The 22,634-nt window shown below is 37.3% G+C and overlaps 1 protein-coding gene across 1 annotated transcript in view; it reads left to right on the forward strand.

Moving 5' to 3' along the window:
• AKAP6 (A-kinase anchoring protein 6) overlaps window positions 1-22,634 on the forward strand; it is a gene marked incomplete at its 3' end in the record, with an annotated part of 393,582 nt that overhangs the window by 235,127 nt on the left and 135,821 nt on the right. Inside the window, exons 7-8 of the mRNA XM_080707612.1 lie at window positions 5,409-5,557; window positions 20,037-20,157. Of these exons, the coding sequence (XP_080563738.1) occupies window positions 5,409-5,557; window positions 20,037-20,157 (270 nt within the window). The remainder of the gene's footprint in view (window positions 1-5,408; window positions 5,558-20,036; window positions 20,158-22,634) is intronic.

Below are 22,634 nucleotides of genomic sequence, written 5' to 3' on the forward strand. Positions count from 1 at the left end.
GGCAGGAAGGTATCGTGGAGGAAGTGGCTCAGCTCATGGAAGTCAGGAAGCAGAAGGAAAGAGAGGACAGCATATAGTCCCCCAGGCCATGCACCTCAGTGACCCACTCTCTTTAGCCACATCTTACTTGCCTACAAGGTACCACCTAGTGGTTCAAATTATTAATCCACTAAATGGATTAATCCACTAATGAGGTTCTAGCCCTCACAATCCAATAAAAAACGCTGCACTAAGAACATGCTTTTCCAACACATGAGCTTTTGGGGACATTCCAGATGCAAATCATAACAGTAGCAAAGCAATTTTAATAAACTTCAGATGAAAGGCAGCATTCCTAAGGAGAATATCCTCACTGTGATATCTTCAAAGTATACCAAGTGGCAAGAGCTATGCAAACATATTTGTACTACTCCATCAGACATTATCTTGTAATAACAGAAGAAGGGAGTTGGAAGAATATTAAGCCCATCACGGGAACAATGACAGTTCATTGGCACTTCATTGTGCCCAGGGCAGTGTCCAAATTACCCAAACTTGACTTCCTCCATAGTTTTTCCTTTCTACTTTATCTTCTTCATTAAAAGGCTCCACAGCTATAGCTCTATTCTGTAATATTGCTATATTCTTTCCTGACTTTGGGCCCTTAAATAAGTCACTCTGCCTAAAAAGGTGTCTGTCTGCACTATTCATGGTGGTACACACTTATCATTCCAGCTACTTGGGAGGCTAAGGTAGAAAGATCACAGGTTTAAGGCCAGTTTGGGCAACTTAGCAAGACCTTGTCTCAAAATAAAATAATAATAAATTCTGGGGTTGTAGCTCAGTGGTGGAACATCCCTGGGTTAAGTCCCCAGTACTGAAGGGAAGCATATCTATCTGCTTCCTCACCTGAAAGAAGCATACTCATTATCTCAGTTGTCACTCAAATGTCAATTCTATTAAGTCTTTACTTACCCATGCCTGCCTTCAGGCAATCAATCGTTTTAATTCTCAGACTTTTCCACCATCAACTCACTTGGCCTGCTTGGCATCTATTGGCATGGCTCTTTCCTCTACCACACTTCTCTCTCTCAGAAGGGACTATGTTTTATTCTTCCTTGTACCTACAGGATCTGATACAATTCCTGAGACATGATAAAGTCTCAGTGAACATTTGAGTAATAAATGGATGCATGCATAAACATATAATTCATTCATCTAACAGTCACATATCAAATCCCTGTCATGTTCCAGATACTGACAAGGTCCTAGGAATGAAAAGTGGCCAAGAAAACAGACATAGAATATCTTAGATTTCTTGGAGTCTAGAGGTAGAGACAAAAAATAATGCAGGCCATCAAATGAAAGAATTTTAAATTATGTGCTGTGCAGTTTCTGAAATAAGAAAAAGAGTGGATCTGTTTAAATAGGATTGCCAAGAAGGGCCTCCCTGAGAAGTAATGAGAGGTAGTGTGTTCCCCAAGAGCTGAAGAGTGGGAAGACATTATCACAGGAATGTCCCAGAGAGAGGGAACAACCTCTACAAGAGATCCTGAGGCAAGAAAGAATTGCTTAAAGAACTGAAATGTTTAAGGACTTGATGAAGGCAGGGATGACAAGGGTGTGATGATCAAGAGGGAGACTAGTAGGAAATGAGGTCCAAGGTAAGCAATCAGGAGATCTCTTAGATCATAAGAAGGTTGTTTCTTGGGTCTGAATGCAATATTAAACCATCTCGTGTTTTATAAAAATAACTCTGGCCAATGTATGAGAAGAGACTGAAGTATTAGAAGATAATTGTTGTCCTGCAGGTGAGAGGTGATAACGGCTTACCTTAGGCTGACAGCAGTGCAGGCTGGGGAGACATTTTGGAAAATGAATCAACACTTTCAGGGGTAAATTGCTATGAGAAATGAAGAGGAAGAGTCAACAATGGCTGAGATTTCTGACCTGAGCAATAGATGGTATCATTTATGCAAAAGGAAAATCCTCAGTATAAAAAGGTTTGGGTGATGTGATCAAGATAAGAATGAAGACATTTGTTTTGAATAGTAAGTCCTAAAGCAATCCAAGTAGTAATGTCTGGTGATTGGTTGGATATATAGGTGTGGTGTTCAGAGCTGTCCAGAATCAAACTCTGACACACTACTGACCTTAGCTGTAATACAGAAAGATCAATCGGTGAACAGTGACTTTGAGGTGGGAGGGAGGTAGAACAATTGAGAATCCATTGTGTTGGGTCTGCCAACAGATGATGCAGGCCTAGAATAGAGTGAAGGAGAACAGATCCTTTTTCTTCTCATCTTGCACTCTCCCATGGCACTCTCATTTCATCTAATTTCAACTACTGCCTTCAGGTTTGCATTTCATGCTCACTGAACCTCTTGGTCTGATTGTTCCACCAGCAATTCCAGCAAAAATACTCAAGTTAGCTCATTTCTTCCATCTACTTATACTGTTCTTCCTCCATTCCTACTCCAAATGATGGCACCATGAGTCTCTCAGCGACCTAGAAATGAAAAGGTGGACACGTCACTAAGCCTTTTTCTCTTTTTTATGTCTCTAATGATTAAGTTGCCAATTACTGTTGATTACATATCTCTAATATTAATTAGGTCAGGTTTCTACATTTAAATACAGCCACTTTAAAAAGTATCCACTATTATTGTAGATGATAATAAAATTATTTTAATCAGAGACATTGTGTTACTGTTAAGAACTAAATGTTTTTCAAGTCTTTTCCCTAAACATGTATCTTTATACTAAAATAGTGCATTGGAAAAATTTAATATTGCAGAGAGATTTAGACTGACCAAGCCATTCAACCTTAGCAAAAGGAACTACTGCAGTTCTATTTTTATCCTCACATTTAGAAATAAATCACTGAGGCCGGGCGTGGTGGCGCACACTTGTAATCCCCACGCTTGGGAGGCAGAAACAGGAGGATCGCGCAGGTTCGAAGACAGCCGTACGCTGGCTTAAGAGACCCTGTTTCCAAATAAAAAAAATGTAAAAATAGGTCTGGGAGTGTAGCCCGGAGGTAGAAGGGCTTCCAGGAACCCCAGTACCACCAAAAAAAAAAAAAAAGAAAGAAAGAAAGAAATCACTGAAAGCAAAAATAGAAATAGAGATTGATAGGAAAGATAGATCTAATTCATCTCTTTTTTAGTGCAGGGAAATTTCTATGCCAAATGCCTGTGAAATATTCTGCAATAAAAGTAGTTAGATTACAACATTTCAGTCACTTTCTTAAGGTGGCCATCTTTATAACTATACTCAGCTCTTCTCTCAGTTCCTTTCTACATATCCCTGTCATATAAACATCCTTTGCTTTGTACACAGAAATGGCTAAGGATCACAAAGAGATTGACAATGATTATTTTCCACAGTGGTGATGACTCTCCATTCTCTCCTCTGTTTTAATCGTTTTGTGACCATTGGCACAACTTTGTAAGATCATTACTCAGAACAAGCCATGGTCCAGCATGTTACTTAGAATAGTTAAAAAACTAACAGAAACTTCTAGATATCAAAAATATCCCTAATGCACAAATGTATTATTCTAATGGAATCTCCAGTGCAATACTTAGTACAGGGTGACCTACAGTTCTGTGGTTGAAGGGAGAAGGCGCTATTTGGGAAGAGTACTGTCTTTAAGTTCTTTGTTGCTCAAATGCCTCTATTATCTCATTTCTCACTTAAGATTTTGTAAGCTCCTTTAAAAGCTATATATATTTTTCTAACCATTCATTCTCTATATTCAGTTTTATCCTTAAAAAATATCCCTAGATCAGTAGGTATTATTCCTCCAGATCCCATGGTATTTGCAAACCTCTTAGTTGGCATTCTTCTGTACGTGTCATTAACATTCTGTGTAACTCCTCTTCAGCATCATTAACAAAGATGCAGAGTCGCAGGAGATTTAGCATTTTCTTTGTGCCTTCCCATCAGCCACACCTTCTAGCCCCAACTGAATTTACTCCATGAAACAATTTTCTTTATTTATAGTGTTACGAGGTAAGCATAATTCATAGTCCAGATGAGTCTATTCTTATTCAAGCCAGTTGGTTTGATCATGAGTTTACATGAACAGGTATTCATTTTATTTTTGAACTGCTTTGTGAAACTTTAATAATATAACTGTAGCACTTTTAGCATTGTTTCACATTCTTCTTTGGCAATCAAAAGTCTTCATAACCAGCTCCTTATGAAAAGCAACAGCGTAGGAATTCTAGGATAGCTTGAGACCTCACTTTTCATGAGCTACACATTTTCTTTACAGAATTCTACTTTGACCTTTCAAACAACCATCACTTCCCAACCCTTTTCCTCCATAGTCAAGTCTGTAAAGCTAGAGACTGGGCAAAAGGCCTTGGCTGGCTCTGGATACTAAGAATAGAGAGTCATATCTGACTTGACTTTTTACATGTTATAGAATTTGGTGACTACCCAACAGCTGACAGCTGTTTTTTTAAGTGAATAGGAAATAAAATTATACAATAAGAGTCTTAAAGTTTATTAGAAATGTTAATAGAGATGCTTTGATTTAGTGAATCACCCTAAAAGAAAATAAGACACTTAGGCTGACAATGTACTTGAACTACACAATGCCCCTACCTCTTTACTGTGGACAAGGATGCCCCCGAGGAGACTCCATTCTCCATCTCATCTGGTGTCCTAGGGAACCCCGGGGATATAACAGCTGCAATAAATAAAGCAGATACTTAATACATTTTCATGCCAAATATTATTCAGCATTCTTTTGGCCTTGCTTTGATAGAAAACAGCATAGTGAACTTACTACCTCTCCGTTGCAGTGAGCCTCAAGTAACTATGAAAGATTTAACAATTTAAACCTGCATGTAAGAAACACCACTATTCTTTTGACTTAAAATTATTAAAATAATGCAGAGAACCCCCCCCCCCACCGCAATTTCATGAAGAAAGTCTACTGTCACCATTGAAGAGGTGCTAGAATTAATACTAGGCTCTTTTACTCCTCAGGCAAGAAAATAGAGAAATATTCAAAATATATGTATCATATATATTTCAATGTATGTGTTGGGAGAGATCTTTAAAAAAATAAAGGTTACATGTGTGACACTGTGATGAAAAAGGATATTATTAAGGAATTTCACAGAATTTTTATGTGAAATCTTATTATGCAGTATTATGATCTCAGGGATATTTTGTGATATTTACTGAATCTTCTGAGAGTTCATTTATTCAGGTCATATTTTAAGGAAGAACTTATAAGATTCAGAACTATATATAATTCTGTAATATGCCCAGTTGATCCCATTAAATCCAACCCCCAAAACAGCCATATAATGATGTGAACAATTCCCAGTGTTGAGTTGCTCTATACTTCACTAGAAATGCATTCCTTCTGGATTAAAACAGCAGTTCCCCTTTGTTTCTCTCTGCAGGCCGAGGTTCAGCTGTGCTACCTGGAAGCACAAAGAGATGCTGTTGAGCAGATGTCCCTCAAGCTGTACAGTGAGCAGTACACCAGTAGCAGCAAGAGAAAAGAAGAATTTGCTGATATGTCAAAAGTTCATTCAGTGGGAAGCAATGGGTAGGGGACTGTTCTTTTTGTTGTTTTATTCTCACGAATCTACCTTCTCAATGACTTTCCACTGGTAAGTGTTTGGCAGGCATTTCCTCCCTCAAGAACAGACAAGGAGATCAAGGAGATGCTCGGCAGACCAGGCATTCCTCCTCCTTTCCATTCATGCCCAAATTGAGACCATCTAGCCCAGAACATACTTAGTTATTCTTTTGTAAAAGCAGCCTTGTGATTTTACAAGTATTTTTGAGGCTACATGATGTCTACAGTATTGGTCTTCTTAATGGATTTCTTTCATTGTATTTTCCCCCTTTTAAGCTTCATGGTTTATGTTAAGATCTATTCATGGAAATTTCAATTACCAGAACTTCTCAGAAACTTGACAGAACATGATTTTCTTCAATAGCATAGAAATTTAGTAATTGTTTAGATACTGTAAGCTAGCCACTTAACTTCACATAAAGTCAGTTGGAATTATAGACTAGCACTTGAATTGTCCATGGAATGTGAAAGGACTTAACACCTTCAGTGAACCCATCAATAACTTTATTCAACTTGCATCATATAACTGTATTTACATAGCACTAATTACCCATACTATTCAATAATCAAGTCCTGTGTTCAGATATTTTCAAATTCCTTTAAAGTTATACAAACACTAAATATATAGGATATATGTGTATATAAATTATTTTCTGGCTAAATTTTAATATTTAATAGGTGATTATTAAAGAATAAAGGCTAGTGAAGAATTTTATTTTAATTATTTCATAGTTTTAGTAGCTTGATAATAATTCTTATAAAAATGGAAATAGTAAACTATTTCATTTTTATGTTTGAGCCAGACAAAGGGTAGACAAGACACTATTCTCCTAAGTTATATTTCATATTTATAGCATGATATGAATATATGGGGTATAACTCTAGCCAGAATATTCTCTGAAAAGGCAGGAGGAAAGAAGACTTTTAATGCGCTCATGTGCATTTAGCTTGTAAAGCGCTTATAGTTCTGAATGGACCTACAATCCTCATACAATGTTCTGGGTTAAATTAAGTATATAGGTTACCAGTTCTGTTTTATTATAAAAAAAACTCAGGGTCTAAGAAAACAGAAAAGGACCACAGCCCTAGTTTTGTTTAGTAAACAAAAGTAGATTTTTAGAATTCTCAAATTTACTTACCTATGAAATTTGCTGCTCTATCAGTTTTTCTACATAAGACATATTATGCATGTAGTTGATTCATCTTATTCGATTCAGTAGAAATTTATTCACCAGAGAAAAACCATAGCAGCAAGTAAGGGGGAAAAAAAGGTTAAATCTTGGCACATGAACAATAAACTGTTTTGAGGACTTTATATGCTTTAATTTCTCTAAATGCCTAAATAGTCTCTAGTGTACATGCAAGCATAAACTTTAGGTCACATTTTCATGTTTTTAAAAGCCCTGGGGGCAGACTAACACCACGTGCCTCTGACCCCAGATTCCAAGGACCCAACCTGAGTACTTACTATGGGCTCCAGGAATCAAAAATCTGCCCTAGGAACAGCTTAGTTAACAACAAGCATTGTTCTGTGAAGTGGGAGTAGGTGAACTTGCCTGATGTCCTTTGTTTATGCTCCTTGGGGTACTGAAGGCTGTGCTTTGTGCAGAAATTTAAGAGTGAACCAAAGAAAAGCCCGCTACTTTATTCTAAGGACAAAAACCATATACTCTTTTCTCTTTTCTTTTATATACAGAAAAGCATTGTTTAAGAAATACTTGTGGGTGAGGTTATCTAGGGTGTCTTGCCCCTAAGACTGCTCCCACAGTCAAATCCTTACTGTGAAGCCTTAAGAACACAGCTTTGTAAAATCATCTGCTCCAATGATACATAAATTTCATTACTGCTTTCTTTTGCTACACAGAGTAAGCATTATTTCCAGTAAGTGATTGTGGGAATAGTGTGGGCTTTCCAGGTCTTCATTCCATATGCAGATATCCAATATACTTAAGAGAAAATTAAGTTGGTAGTATAATTCAGACATTTTTATTTTCTCTCCATGCCTACATGCATGTTAAGATTATATGTACTGCCAGGTGTGGTGGCGCACGCTTGTAATCCCCGCGCTTGGGAGGCAGAGACAGGAGGATCACGCAGGTTCGAAGCCAGCCGCGCGCGCTGGCTTAGGAGACCCTGTTTCCAAGTAAAAAAAATGTAAAAATAGGTATGGGAGTGTAGCCCGGAGGTAGAAGGGCTTCCAGGAACCCCAGTACCACCAAAAAAAAAAAAAGATTATATGTACTAATATAGTTGAAAATGTTTAAGGCTGACATCAAGGAAAACTCAGATGCTCCATATATAAAATTTCTACCAATTTTATTTAACCAAAATATGATTTAGAAATGAATTCATAACTTTTCTGGATTGATAAGATATGTACTAAGGTGATATATCAAATATATCCAGCTCTGAAGCGTGTGGTTAGCAGTCGTGCATATGTGTGGTGGGAGGATTTCAATAAACATGTATGAAGTGATGTGACCTCTAGTAACAGTGTGAGTTCACTTGTGGGAGACATTGGAAGTAGAACTCTGACTCCTGAATGGACCTGCAGCATGAGTCTCGGTGGGAACAGAAGTCAGTGCTTTTAGATTTAAGTAAAAGCAATTCAAGATTGCTTCATTTCTTCCATCCAATAAGTGTTCACTTAAGACTTATTATGTATATAGTATGATGTTACTGAGCATAGTTTATCAAGAACATTTATATTCTGTATATTTTATAAAGCATAACATCTCTTTTTCAGCCACCTCTTCTCATCAAGAAGTTGTCTGTTTTCATTTTTAAATGAATTTTAATGGTACTATTTAACTCATTTAATAGTGTCTTGCTGGCTGTCAAAATTTAGGGTGTAGCCGTGTATAGCTGTTTGGTGGTACATGCCTGCAATCCAAGTGCTTGGGAGACTGAAACAGGAGGATCTCAGGTTTGAGGTCAGCCTCAGATACTTAATGAGGCCCTCAACAACTTAGTGAGATACTGTTTCGAAATAAAAAACAAAATAGGGCTAGGGCTATAGCTTGGAGATAAATGCTCATGGGTTCAATCCCTAGTACCAACCCCCAAGAAAATTTTAGTGTATTTTTAAAAACATGTCTTTTGTTCAGGATATAAATTAGAGGCCTGAGAGCCCGGCATGGTGGCGCATGCTTGTAATCCACATGCTTGGGAGGCAGAGACAGGAGGATTGCATAGGTTTGAAGCCAGCTTGCTGGCTTAAGAGACCCTGTTTCCAAATAAAAATATAAAAAACAGGTCTGGGAGTATAGCTTGGAGGTAGAAGGGCTTCCAGGAACCCCTGTACCACACACACACACACACACACACACACACACACACACACACACAAAAAAAAAAAAAAAAAAAAGGCCTGAGAGGCAAACAGTTTGGGGGATTAGATAGGAAGTTTAAAATGCAAGAGATAGCTGGGCATGGTGGCGCACGCTTGTAATCCCTGCCAGCCGCGCTGGCTTAAGAGACCCTGTTTCCACATAAAAAAAAAAGTTAAAAAGTAGGTCTGGGAGTCTAGCCCATGGGAGTGTATCCCAAAGGTAGAAGGCCTTCCAGGAACCCCAGTACCACCAAAATAATAAATAAATAAAAATAAAATGCAAGAGATAAGACTTCAACTCAGAACTTTGCATCAAGAATGCAGCAGCCAACTCCAAAAGTTACATTTTCCCCTTCTGAGTATTTCAACTGCAACCTTGATACACTTTTTACCCTAAATTCTGTGTTGTGTATATTCTATGTCATATTAAATTTGAATTAGGTTATCTTTCTACTATGGAGAAATGAAAGCATCCTGTAAAGATTTCATTAAAACCACAAGGAATGTTGGACAAAACGTTGTAAAGCAGGTTTAAGTCAAAATAGAAATTGAACCTGGTGTAGTGGTATGCACCTGTAACTACTTGGGAAGCTTGAAGCAGGAGGATCGCTTGAGCTCAGGAGTTTGAGTCCAGCCTATTTTAACATTAACACACATGAAAGCAAAACAAAAACCAAAGCAAACTCCCCAGAAATACAAAATTAACTGGTTTGTTAGTTTAATAATCATTTTCATGTGCCCTCTGTGTGTCAAGTTTAGCATGAAAGTACATATATTAGTGAGGCAAAAATGAAATGGCTCCAACCTCTGAGGTGCTCACAGTTTGGTAGGGGTAGCAAGTATTGTAAGAAATATAGAATAAAGATTTTAAGTGCTGAGTTAGAAGTCTGTGGGCTAGGGGCTGGGCTTGCGAAGGCTGAGCTTATTTCAGATTCTGGTGAGGGAAGAGGAGCAGGTCAGGAAAGACAGCTGGAAAGAAGACTCTGAAGGTGATGTTTGAAACAGGGCTGGGTCAAGGAAGAGCTTTTCAGTTGAATCTGAAAAATGCTTATTAGACACTACAAAGAGAGACAATAGCTCCTGCCTTCATGAAATTTAGTCTTTAAGAGTATGCAGCATTAATTAAGTCAGTATCTACCTGTGCAAGAGGAGAGAGGGAGAAGCAGAGGGTCCCAGGTAAAGTGAGTGTGGTGGAATGCCTGGAATCCCAGCAAACTGGAAGCTGAGACAGGAGGACCACAGGTTCAAGACTTTCGGTAACCTACTGAGACACCGTTTCAAAACAAAAATAAGCTAATAAAATAAGGATTGGGGTTATAGCTCAGTGGAAGAATGTCCCTGAGTTCAATCCCCAGTACTCCCCCCCCCTAAAAAAAACACACACACCAGAAAACAAGAAACAAGAAACAAAAACCCAAACTACAAAACAACCCAGAGGAGATGGGCCCTGTGAGACAGTGCTGCTCCCATGTATCCATGGTGTTCACTGCACCGCATTTTCCCTGCATCTCCTGCAGTGCCTGGCACATACCAGATGCTCCGTGAAATAAAATGTGCATGAATGAATGCCTAAAGCCAGTGTGGGCTGAGAGAGCCGGATCAGTAGCTGGAGTTATCCAATTGCCTTCTCTTTCATAGGACTGGAGAGAAGGGTAGAAAGTTGGAGGAGGTATGAAAAACAAGGCTCAGGAAGAAGATAAAGTCCAGATACTGGAGTGAATCATTGAGTTCATGATTTGTAACTAGGATCACTTTTGATATGAGGTTTGTACGCAGAAAGTAAGAAGGCGCCTGTCTGCCACACTGAAAATTTTGACATAGTCGGCAGGAGAGGATGATAAGGAACTGAGACCCTGTTTCAAAACAAAAGGATGTCCTAGTGCTCACAGCCTCTGGACCAGAGACATTAAAATTGCCTAGGAATTTCTTAGGAATGCCATTTTTGGTCCCACTCCTGACCTATAGAACAGGACAATCTGGGAGTGGGAACCAGCAATCTTTGTTTAACACACCATCAAGGTGATTCTGATACTGAACTCTGAGAAACACTGCCTTGGATATTGGAGATTTTTAGGTTGGGAATTAATAAAGAATATGGAAAGTAGATTTTAGACTAAATTCAGAAAGGATAAACCTCGGTGACACATCAGCTGAGGAGGTTAAGAAAGGGGGAAGCAACCCTGATGCTTCAGTATTGGCTCAAAGACAGAACTAACAGGAGTATTTGGATTCCTGTGACTTTGGTGTCATTCAACAGTTAATATTTGTTGAGTATCTTTTAAGTACAAACTGTGCTAATACTGGTGATCTGGAGGTTGTGGTATAAAGGGTGATAGGTATATACATGTATGGAAATCTTTACAGAAGTGTCATGGAAGATAGTCTAACAGTGTTTCCCACAGAGGAGGGGCCATGTACAAACAGCTAGAACAACCACTAAAGGATTCCAAAGTCCAAACTAGTTTTAAAACTTGAAACAAGATTCTGGTAGAGGGAGGAGAACATATTGGTGAAAGCAAGACTAGCCAGTGCTCAATTCAGAGACTCTTCTAGTTCCTGCAAGTGGAAATAATTAGAGCCCGAGATGAAACAGTAACAATGAAAACTGAAAGAAGAAAGCTGAATTGACAAACCTTGGTCACCAAGTGTATGGAGTTGTTGATGGAGACGGAAATTGATAATGGACTTCCATATTTCAGGATTAGCATCCTCATTACATAAATGAAAAGAGAGTATGCTAGATTAAAAATTAAGTGTAGAATTGGAGTAGTACTTTGCTAGGTACTTTATAGCTATATGACTTTGGGACATTTATCCTCTCCATGATTCAATACTTTGGTCTATGAACTAGGAATAGTTACCCCAGTCTACTTCTCACATATTTTGTAGCAAGGATATAAAATATTTTAAAAGATAATATCTAAAATACTTGAAATGTAATAGATATGAAAATCAGTTAATAAAATATTTAGTGTAGTGTGCAACGATGACATTATAGGGTGTGATATGAGGTGTTAGGAATGAATAAAGGTACATAAGACTTAGTCTCTATAGTCTTCAGTGTAGTGAGACACAATAATGTATACACACACACACACACACACACACACACATACACACACTTATATATATAACCTTATAAGTCAATCAGCAGAATTTAAGATACAGAGCATTAGATGAGTACTGAGGAGGGCTGTCTATCCCAGCCTTGCTGGAAGAGGTCATAAAGGCAGGAGAAGAGGGAACATATAAGCTATTTTAAATGATGCATAGATCTTAGCCATCAGAAGAAGATGGGGAAGACGGGCCTGGTGGCGCACTCCTGTAATCCCAGTACTTGTGAGGCTGAGACAAGACAACCACAGGTTCTTTGTCAGTATATTATAGCATAATGAGACCTTGTTTTAAAATAAAAAACAACACAATTTTGTTTTTCTTTATGGATGAGTAAAATCCATTGTGTACATATCCCGTAATTTTATAATCGATTCATCTGTTGATGGACATCTTGGCTGATTCCATAGTTTGACAATGGTGAATTGTGCAGCTATGAACAGAGATACACATGCATTAGTTTGGTAGTTTGGTTTCCATTCTTTTGGGTAGATACCCAGAAGTGGTATTGCTGGATCATATGGTAGGTTCATTCCCATTCTTCTGAGGATCTGTTTTCCAAAGTAGTTGGACTAATTTGCAGTCTTGCCAACAATGTATTACAGTTCCCACTTTTGCACATCCTTGCAAGCATTTGTTGTTTGTGTTGTGAATGATTGCTATTCTTGTTAGAATAAGGTGAAATCTATATGTCATTTACAGGGAAATGGATGGGAGTGGAGAACATTATGCTAAGTAAGATTAGACAGTCACAAAAAAATAAGAAATCAGATGCTCTTCCCAATATGTGGAAACTAAGAGAAAATGGGTCATAGGAGGAACTCTAAATGAAGAAGGAGAAACTATAGATGAGCAAATAAGGCGACCCAACTGAGGGGGATGAGAGGGGGAAGAAAGAAATTCCCTAATGTGCATGATGTACATCAACAAACATATCAAAGTCAATCATTAAGCAGAACATGAGAAGAAAGGAGTGGGGAGGGAATGGGGTAGGAATTGGGTAAGGGCTAGTTGGATGATGTGTGCATGTATGTCTCCACCATCTTGTACTGCGTTAACATTGTATGAGTACAATGCACCACTAAAAACTTTTAAAAACAAACCAAAATAAATAAAAATAAAAAGGTTGGGATGTAGCTCAGTGGAAGAGCCCCTTGGACTCAAACCCTAGCATCACCAAAATAAAGAAAAAAATAGGAGGCCTGTAAGAGGAAAAATGGGGGATTCTGGCATAAAATAGTAACTAGTAACCATATAGAGGGTGCGTGTTGAGAATTGCTATGGAAATGTAACGTTATTGAAGCGGAAGGACTTGGAGATGATTTCTGACTCTGTATCCTAAGATCAGAAGGGATTCCAAGGGAATTCTTAACTGTGGTGAAGTTCTAGAAGATATTTCAGTCTCTTTAGCCACATGTAAAGCTTCCTCTGGCAGTGGAGAAAACTCAGTAATGCCTGTAAAAAATTGGGGAGATGTAGCTGAGGTTTATACCTTATATTTAAAAATATAGGAGTAATTTACCCTTAGTCATGCAAACTTTTAGTATAAATTTTCTTCCCATACCCATACAGTATATAGGTTATGTATAGATAATACAAACATTCACACAGTGTATAGGTTAGTATATATAGTTATTTAAATAGTGATTTCTTTATTTTCACTTGTCAATATCACTTTTCTTTGGGATGTTTTATATACACATTTTGTTTTCATGCCAATCCGGAGCCACTTCTTTTCCTAAAGAAAGGCTAAAATTTTTAGGCTTTTGTCTAAATTTATATCTATCTACATCTATATCTATATCATTGGTTATTCCCAAGGATAATAGCCTTAATGAAATGGACTTTAAACAGTCAAAAGGCTAAAACTTTGGCAGGAAAGATGAGTCTATTTTCCTTTAGAAAAAGAAGTGCCTTTGGGTTGGTATGAGAACAAAAACTGTATATAAAATATTACCAAAGAGAAGTGAAATTGACAAGTTAAAACAAGTAAATTACAACTTAAAAGATTGCTTTATCAAAATCAGATGTGTTTCTTTAAATTAATTCAGTAATAAGATAAAACGAATGACTGACCTCTGAGAAGGGGTGCAGTCACCTTGGAATCCACTGCTGCGGGGTCATATTTTGGTGTTTCATTGTGCAGCAGGCCACAATTATTGGCATAATCAGGGGAAGGACAAACCTGCTCACTCCTGGCCTCACTTGTTCTCAATCTCTCTCATCCACACTGACTATTTTAATTTCTGCTCAATGGGTATTTTTTGAACATTATATAAAGTGTATGTGTGTGTGTGTGTGTGTTTGTGTGTGTGTGTGTGTGTGTGTGTGTGTGTGTGTCTTATTGGGAATTGAAACCAATTTTACCTCTGAGCTACATCTCTAGCTATTTCTATTTTTTTATTTTGAAACAGGGTCTCACTAGGTTTCTGAGAGTCTTGCTATATTTCTTCTTTTTTTTTCCCTCCTGTGGTACTGGGGGTGGAACCCAGGGGCTTTTCTACTTCCAAGCTATACTCCCAGACCTATTTTCTACTTTATTTGGAAACAGGGTCTCACTAAATTGCTGAGAGCCTCACTAAGTAGCTGAGGCTGGCTTCAAACCTGTGCGATCCTCCTGTCTCAGCCTCCCAAGCACTGGGATTACAAGCATGTGCTACCACGCCCTGATGAGTCTTGCTATATTTCTGAGAGTATCCTTGAACCGGTGTTCCTCCTGTCTCAGCCTCCCAAGTCCTGGGATTACAGGTATGCACCACCATGGCCAGCAGCACAAAATCTTTTCTATTGAGTATGTACCAGCCATAAAATGAAATACTGTCTCTTATATGTGTCCATGCAGAGAACAGCTAAATCACTAGGCAACCTAAATCTTATTTCCAATCTGCATAGCTGCTTCCTTCTCCTCACTCTTGCTCTATTTCAGCTAATGGGTAGTTTATTAGTGTTCACTTCAGGCCACTTTTCCTCCAGTTTTGTTAGATAATAGGGTTACAATGCAGCATGCAATCAAGAGGTGCAAAAAGTAGGCAGGCTAGGGGTGCATGCCTTAACTCAGATCCACTCACTGAGGAGGAGGAGCACTTGAGCTCGGGAGTCTGAGACCTGCCAGAGCAACTCTGTGAGACCCCATCTCAAAAAAAAATAAAAAATAAAAAAGAGCAAAAAGTGCAGGGTTGTTTCCTCCTAGATAACTGATATTCTGACCACTATGTGTTTCTGGGCTAGCAAAGAAAAAAATCTTAACAGTATAAATATATTGATTTGGGATCGTGGTATTATAGTCTTTTTATGTGCAAATTCATTATGACAGAAGACAGTCACCGATGTCAGTGATCTAATGCCACCTGTGCCAGAGGCAAACAAAGGACAAAGCAGAGAAGTGGAAGGCTACTCTGGGGAGGGGGGCATCAAAGCTAACAGTAAAATCATTGAATAAATTTGTGTTTATATCCCTTCAATCTTGATGATGATAAATGTCTGTATTGTTTTGTGGAGTTCCTGGGATTCTTTGAAGAGGCAGAGAAGTACTAACAGACCATGAGAAGGCACCTAGGACAAACCTAATCTACCACATTTTACTATGCAGAGTTTAACTCTTTAACATTTATTCCCTGATTCGTTCCTCATTTCCTTCCACAAAGGATTTGAGTGAGCTTACAAAAATATTGACAATAAAACAGAATAAATGTTTAACTGAAGTAATTTAGGCAAATGTAATTTTTGTGTGTGAGTGTCGTGCTGGGGATCCAACCCAGGGCCCCCTGCATGCTAAGCAAGCTCTCTACCACCGAACGATACCTGAGCCCAATAATAAAATATTTTTAAGAAAATTTAAAGATGCATATTCTCTGTTTGTCCTCAAGAAGGTTTGGGATTTTGTATTAAACTTTCCACACCCAAAAGAAAAGAGTAAAATTTTATCCACCGTCAAATTTAAGGAATACTAAAATTATAAATAATAAATATCAAGCCAAGTAGTGGCACACACTTGTAATCCCAGTACCGGAGAGGCTAGACAATAGATCACAGGTAAAAACTTTGTGAGAAACATAATGAATTCATATTACAAAATAAAAAAGAGCTGAGAGTCTAGCTTAGAAGTAGATTGCCCCTGGATTCAATCCTCTGTAACACATCACACACACACACGCACACACACACACACACACACACACACACATCTATATCTATTTGTACCTATATCTATATCTATACTTATATATATGTATATGATAAAACAAAGAAGAAAGTATATAGATATATCTATATCTGCATATGTATACATAATTCTAAACACACACACACACACACACACACACACATATATATATATATATATATATATATATATATATATATATATATATTAGATGGAGCATAAATTCTTATGCCACTGAGACATGTGAGTAACTTATCTCATAGTTGTATAAGGAGAAGATAGGTATCTGTAATATTAAATCTCTACAAGGGAAATCAAATTCCCAAGGCAGTTTTTTGATGTAGGGCTACAGAAGTAATGTCTAAGCATAAATCACTGAGCGTGGTTTTCTAAGTAAGTAAAATCTTCTGATGTAAGCTCTTTGGGTAAGGCCATTCTCAGTGGAGGTAGCCTTCTGTTGCCAGGCTTTTATTAGATGGGGCGACAGAGTTGTTTTCAGATTGTTTGCATCCTGCCACAAGGTAAAGGGTAAATATTCTCTATTGCCTTTTAAATCTTAAAACCAGTGTGATCTAGATGGGGTGGTTGTTTTACAAAAACATGAGCTGCCCACGCCCACACCAGTGTGCCAATATTAGGTCTGCCCCACTTCATTCAATAACTTTATGGCTTGTTCTCTGTCTCTCTCTCATTCTTTCTCTCTCTCATCTTGTATACAGTTCTCTCATTTATTCATTTATTCTTCCAACTAATGAGTCCACAGTTTTTCAGAATGTTTTCTAGTTCTTGAATTAGAATTTAGTTCAGAATATCTGAAAATTTGGACAAGGGTTGACTTCCTGACAGCCTAACAATCTTATAAACCCAGAAATCTATTTCTAATCTATGGATGCTCTTGGTGGTTAGAATTCCTGGGTAATCTTGGTGGCTTCATGCTTTTTTAAATATCAATGATAGGTATTTGAGGACAGATGGCCCAGGAGAAAGTGGGTCCAGTTATTAACAAGTGTGTAGGCCTGATTTTCCTTTTATTAGACATTTTCACATGTTTCTGAGAATATGTGAAAATCAAGAAAATTACTGCTAGAAAGAACTCCATATTCCTTTTTATTTATTAATGGCAAAGGCAGGCTGCTTTTCTCATGAGGAAGTTGCTCATGAATTTTCATTCAAAATAGTAAATTAGTGTCCACATTTTAATATGTTTAGAGTGGAAAGGGATTCTGCATGCAACTGTGCGTATCAGATTCCATTTCTGGAAAGCTAGATTCTATTTTTTAATGATATTATGATTGGGCTAAGTGCCACTGTTATTTCTTGCTTACCTGCCACATAGAGTATGATGGGAAATCCTGATTTGTTATTGGTATTTTATTTCAGTAAAACATTTAAAACTATATTTTTATGAGATTTTGTAACCATTCCCTTTAGTTTCTTTTTTGAAAACCAGATGCAAATTTCCTTGTTCAAATAATGTGAACAGTGAATATTTAGTGAATATTTGTGAAATAATCAATATGCTAAAGAATCTAGGAAAAGTGGATCATTTAATAGAACTCCCAGTTTAGACAAGGTGGTATTTTAGTAACCAGCCTGATGTTTTTAGGTGTGTTAATATGAAATGAACCATTAAGCATAAAAAGATGGGTTCATATACATGTGTGCATATGAACATATATGTGTTTACATATATATGTAAAATACTCAGCCTGAGGTAGAAAAACTATGAGAAATTTTTAGTATTGTCTTTCTTCAACCAGTAATTGCTCTATTTTGATTATTTCTAAATTTGGTTGTCCGTTTTAATCAAAATTCCTTAGTGGGGCCAAGCTGAAACCTCATATATTCACACACACCTTCCAAAGATTTCACTTGGGTGAAACTTTATCGTTTAAGCAAAGTTTAAGTTTAAATGTTGAGTTAATGATGCTCACTTTAAATACCAAAGGCTGAATGCATTTATGTATTCAAAGACTTAGCTAGTCAAACATAACTCCCATCAGGGTTTAGAGGAAGACTTATTTATTATACTATATCAGCCTCACAAATAATATATTTCCATCCAATCTGCAGAAAACAATATTAACTAAGCTTTTATTATTTTATTTCTTTAATGAAAAGTACTGGAATCTTTTTTCAACTTTAAAATAGCATAGTAGAATGGTGGGCAATGTGCTAGGAAATCCTTTTGTCAATCATCCATAGTAGTTAAACCCCATTTATAAATAAACATTAAAGATAAAATGACACATCCATTTCTCTATAGTCTTGCCTCATATCTCTCTATTAGATTTTCAGACTATAACATAAACACATTCATAATTCCATATTTTTCTAACAAAAACTGGCTTTGAGTTAGAAGATTTTTCCTCCTCAAAATTAATCTTTTAGATCTTCTAAAAGGGGAATGTTACACCTACAACAGAATGTCTGACTTTTGGGGCAGGGAGTGTATCACTGGTCTAGCTAACATGCATAGTCCTGGTTCAACAAGCCTCCTTTTTCATTAACCTATTTAATATAATGTATATGATAATTTAAAGAAAAAATATCAAAAAGAATACCCTGTTTGGTGATGTGTTTGCCTTCTAGCACTTTCATAGTAAATGTATCATATTCGTAGAGTGCCCAAAAGGTATGTTTTCAGACCACCAATAGCAGGAGATAAAATGAGAGTGAGTGGATTGACATAATAAACCAAAGCACAATTACAGAAGGAGGAAAGATTTTCCCAAAGAACGCTTCTTGTACTTATATCTGAGGATGCCGCTTCATTAGTACCGATAAGGTTCTACTCGGTTACCATTTGACAAGACTAGCATTCATTCCTTTTAGGGGATGACTTGGGGTGGGGGTGGACAAAGTCATAGTTTTTCATCCTGCATTTTCATTTTCTGATCACAGTGTTTTAAAAGAACCTGGGCTTTACTTATTCACCAGGCTTTCAATAGAGAATCACATTAATCCTTTTAAGCTCCTTATTCTAATGATTTATTTTGTTGAAAACCATAGTGATCCTCCTTTGAATTTTAATGATTGCTGGCTATTCAAAGATTCATTGTTTTGACTTCCTGTCCTTACCTTTGTTTCCTACATGTCTGTGGGGAACACCTGTCTAATACTGGATCTGCCACTGGTTCTCACTGGCTTACCAGAGTCACTCAAGCCTATCTCTGAGTGTTAAGCTGAAACGCTGGCTACTCATCCATGACAATAAATGTAGGCCATATATTTGCAGAGATAGGCAGATAGACAGCAGAGGGGCAGGTAAATGATTGAGTCATTTTCCAGCGAAAATAGCATTGTGGATTTGATAGTATATTGTTATCACTGTAGAAAAATTAGTTAAATTAGTATTCTTCGTTTAAATCTACTGAGCTACAGCACCCATGGCAAATGTATTAGATGAGAAAGAAGTTCAGATTTTGAGGGTGCTGTTCTTACCCCATGTTCTGGATCAAGAAACCTTCAACTAATCACGGCCTCTCCATTTCTCAGTCTGCTAAATGGCAGTGTTCTTTATTAAGAACATAGTCATTGTTGTTTTGTTTAAATAGTAAAAGTCTTCAGAGAGGGGTAGCCAATAGAAATAACCATGACCTCTCTCAGGTATGAGTATTGGAATTTCATGTTATGTTTTCAAAATCTAGGAGTTGGCAGTGTTATGGCCTTGAGTTCCTATTTTACCTACCATGTAACCACAAAGTGAATTTCTCCCTTCTCCTTTTTACAGGTATCACCTAGAAACATCATGGTTTTTCAAGAATATATTATTCTAATATGAGATTTTAACAACTACACTGTATTTATGCATAATACATTTTGTGCCTTATCTTTAGGCTTCTGGACTTTGATTCAGAGTATCAGGAGCTTTGGGATTGGCTGATTGACATGGAGTCCCTTGTGATGGACAGCCACGACCTGATGATGTCAGAGGAGCAGCAGCAGCATCTTTACAAGGTTAGCACTACCCTCCCTGCCTTTACCTTGCTGTGGAAGATCTGATTAGCCTGACAAGCCTCGCTCTCTCATAGGATATCTTTGTGTTCATTGTATGTATCATGGTGTCTATTAGAATTCCCTTCCCTTTCCCCAAACTCATTTCCATCCCTTGTGTGCTGACAGGCCGCACCGACATCATAATTGCAAGAAAGTTCCCTTTATCACATTCTATTTGGTGTAATTCTATAGAAGGACAAAGATTTATCTTCAAGATGAATAGCAATAAACGAAACTGCATTAATAAATAGACTAAAACAAAATGAAGGATAAATGGACTGGTAGCATTTAACAAAATGTGTTTTGATTGGAGCACTCAGGTGGATACTGTTTACCCTTCAGATCTTCTCAGAGAAAAAAGCAATTCCTCTTTAGTTTGGTTCGCTGCTGCCAGAGTACAAGGCTCATTCAATTGAATGTTTATTAGTGATACATAGAGCAGACATTGTCATATTAAGTCAATACATTTTTGTGTGATTGAAGAAAACTGGCTTAGAACTCACATATTGATTGTAGGCAATCCGTCTGATAGCTATCTATATTGTTTTCTATGTCTGCTAATTCACACCTAGCCTAGCATGTTTTACCAATTCTATTTAAATAGTCTTACAAGTTCTTACAAAATAACTATGTGATTTTTTTTTTACTGAAAAACTGGTCAAAAGATTCATAGTGCCTGAAAAAGCTGTTGGGGAGGGGAGAGGGACTTTCCACTGAAATATCATACTGCAGTAAATCTTCCTCATTTAGGCAATTTTTATTGGAGTAATTCTGACAGTTGTCATCCTTGAATTGCTTTGAGCATATGGCATATTTCAAAGAGCAGATTGTGAATCATAAAAAATAAAATTAATAACTAACCACAGAATCAGCAACAGTATAATGACAAGAAACAACTAGCCTCTAGCTTTTTAAATTTTTGTATAGAATAGGAAGTACATTCAAGGTCAAATAAAAGTTGTCTTCTTTCTTTATAAATTTTACCATTTTTAGTTACTTTTCATTCACAATTTGTTGTAACTTTTGCTTCCTTTAAAGAGATATTTAGGCTGTTCAAGAGTCTAGTTGACTTTAATTAGTGTCCCCTGGGAATAATCTTAGTTAAGAGAACCTATAAGCTCTTCAGGGACTCACAAGTAGGGACATTTTACTCTCTAAAGAATTCTGCCCAACACTCATGGAGTTTGTTGACTGTTAGCAGTTCCCTGTATGGATAGCTGTCCACATTAGTAATCAAGCTATCCAGCAAATTCTCTGACAACATATTGTTAGAGTAACAGTCTCAAACAAATGTAACTAAAGCTAGGTGATTTCACATGTCATGTCAGGATCAGGAATTACATATGAAAAATGCTTATCCATCCATATTAACTTAGTGATAGAAAAATATTTTATTCCTATGCCATTATTTCAGATGTTATTGTACTTATGATGCCAAATAACATTTCTCTTCTTTTTGATGCATTTTGCACATATGCCGCTATTTTTTTTTTTCAGGAACAGTGCCATTCTTTGTCAAAATTACATCCATATAATTTACATCACAATTAATAGGAAATCACTGAACAAAAAGCGCAGTCTTCTTTTTCTTGTGGTTTCCTTGTAAGCACTGCGCCTGAGAATTTCCACTCTAGCATACTGAAGGCCATTATTCCACCCCCTCAGTACTTCTGGGCTATAGTATTTTTCCAAATGTTTTCCATGCTGTGTTTTTTTCACTGATGACTCATGTCCGGTTGCCATCACCCTGTTTTAGGGTGTTCCACATAGAAGAGCATTAACTTTGCATTTTGGGTTATAAGCAAAGTCAAAGACATTCCACACCAAAGGCACATGCTACAGGTCTGTAAGGTCTTTCTCTATGTGAGCCCCCAAATTATTCTAGAGGTTGGAAAACCTCCAAAGCAATCCTGAGGATATTGACTAAGGAGTCGTTTAGAATATAGGGTGGCCTTGATTGAGAAAAACTGATTGAGAATTAATTTCAGATCTTCTCTGAGCATCTTTAGGGATTTCCAGGTTAGATCATTTCAATATTCCATTCCTCTATTCTAATCTGCTTTCCCAGGAATTAGCTGAACTGATTACTTGGGGGAGGGGATTTGTAGTCTATTGATCAAAGTGACCCCTGAAGGAGTGAAGCTTTTCAGTTGGTCCCCAGGCCTTTTTTGGCTTTAAGTACCACTCGGGACTACCTTAATGATCTTTAGTGACTATATTTATTTTTATACTTTTATCGGTATACTGTAATTATACATCACAGTGAGGTTCAAAGTGATGCAAATATATTTGCACACAACACGGTGTATTTCCCTCACGCCCCTTCCCTGCTCCCCACTCCTCACACCTCTTAGTGAGACTGGTAGAGATACCTTAATAAATGAACATAACATTATATGAACTGTTCACTTCCTCGATCTTTCTTGTCCCGTTCCTCA

The sequence above is a fragment of the Muscardinus avellanarius genome, assembly GCF_963383645.1.
Source record: "Muscardinus avellanarius genome assembly, chromosome: 12".
In the NCBI taxonomy this organism is placed as follows: Eukaryota; Metazoa; Chordata; class Mammalia; order Rodentia; family Gliridae; genus Muscardinus; species Muscardinus avellanarius.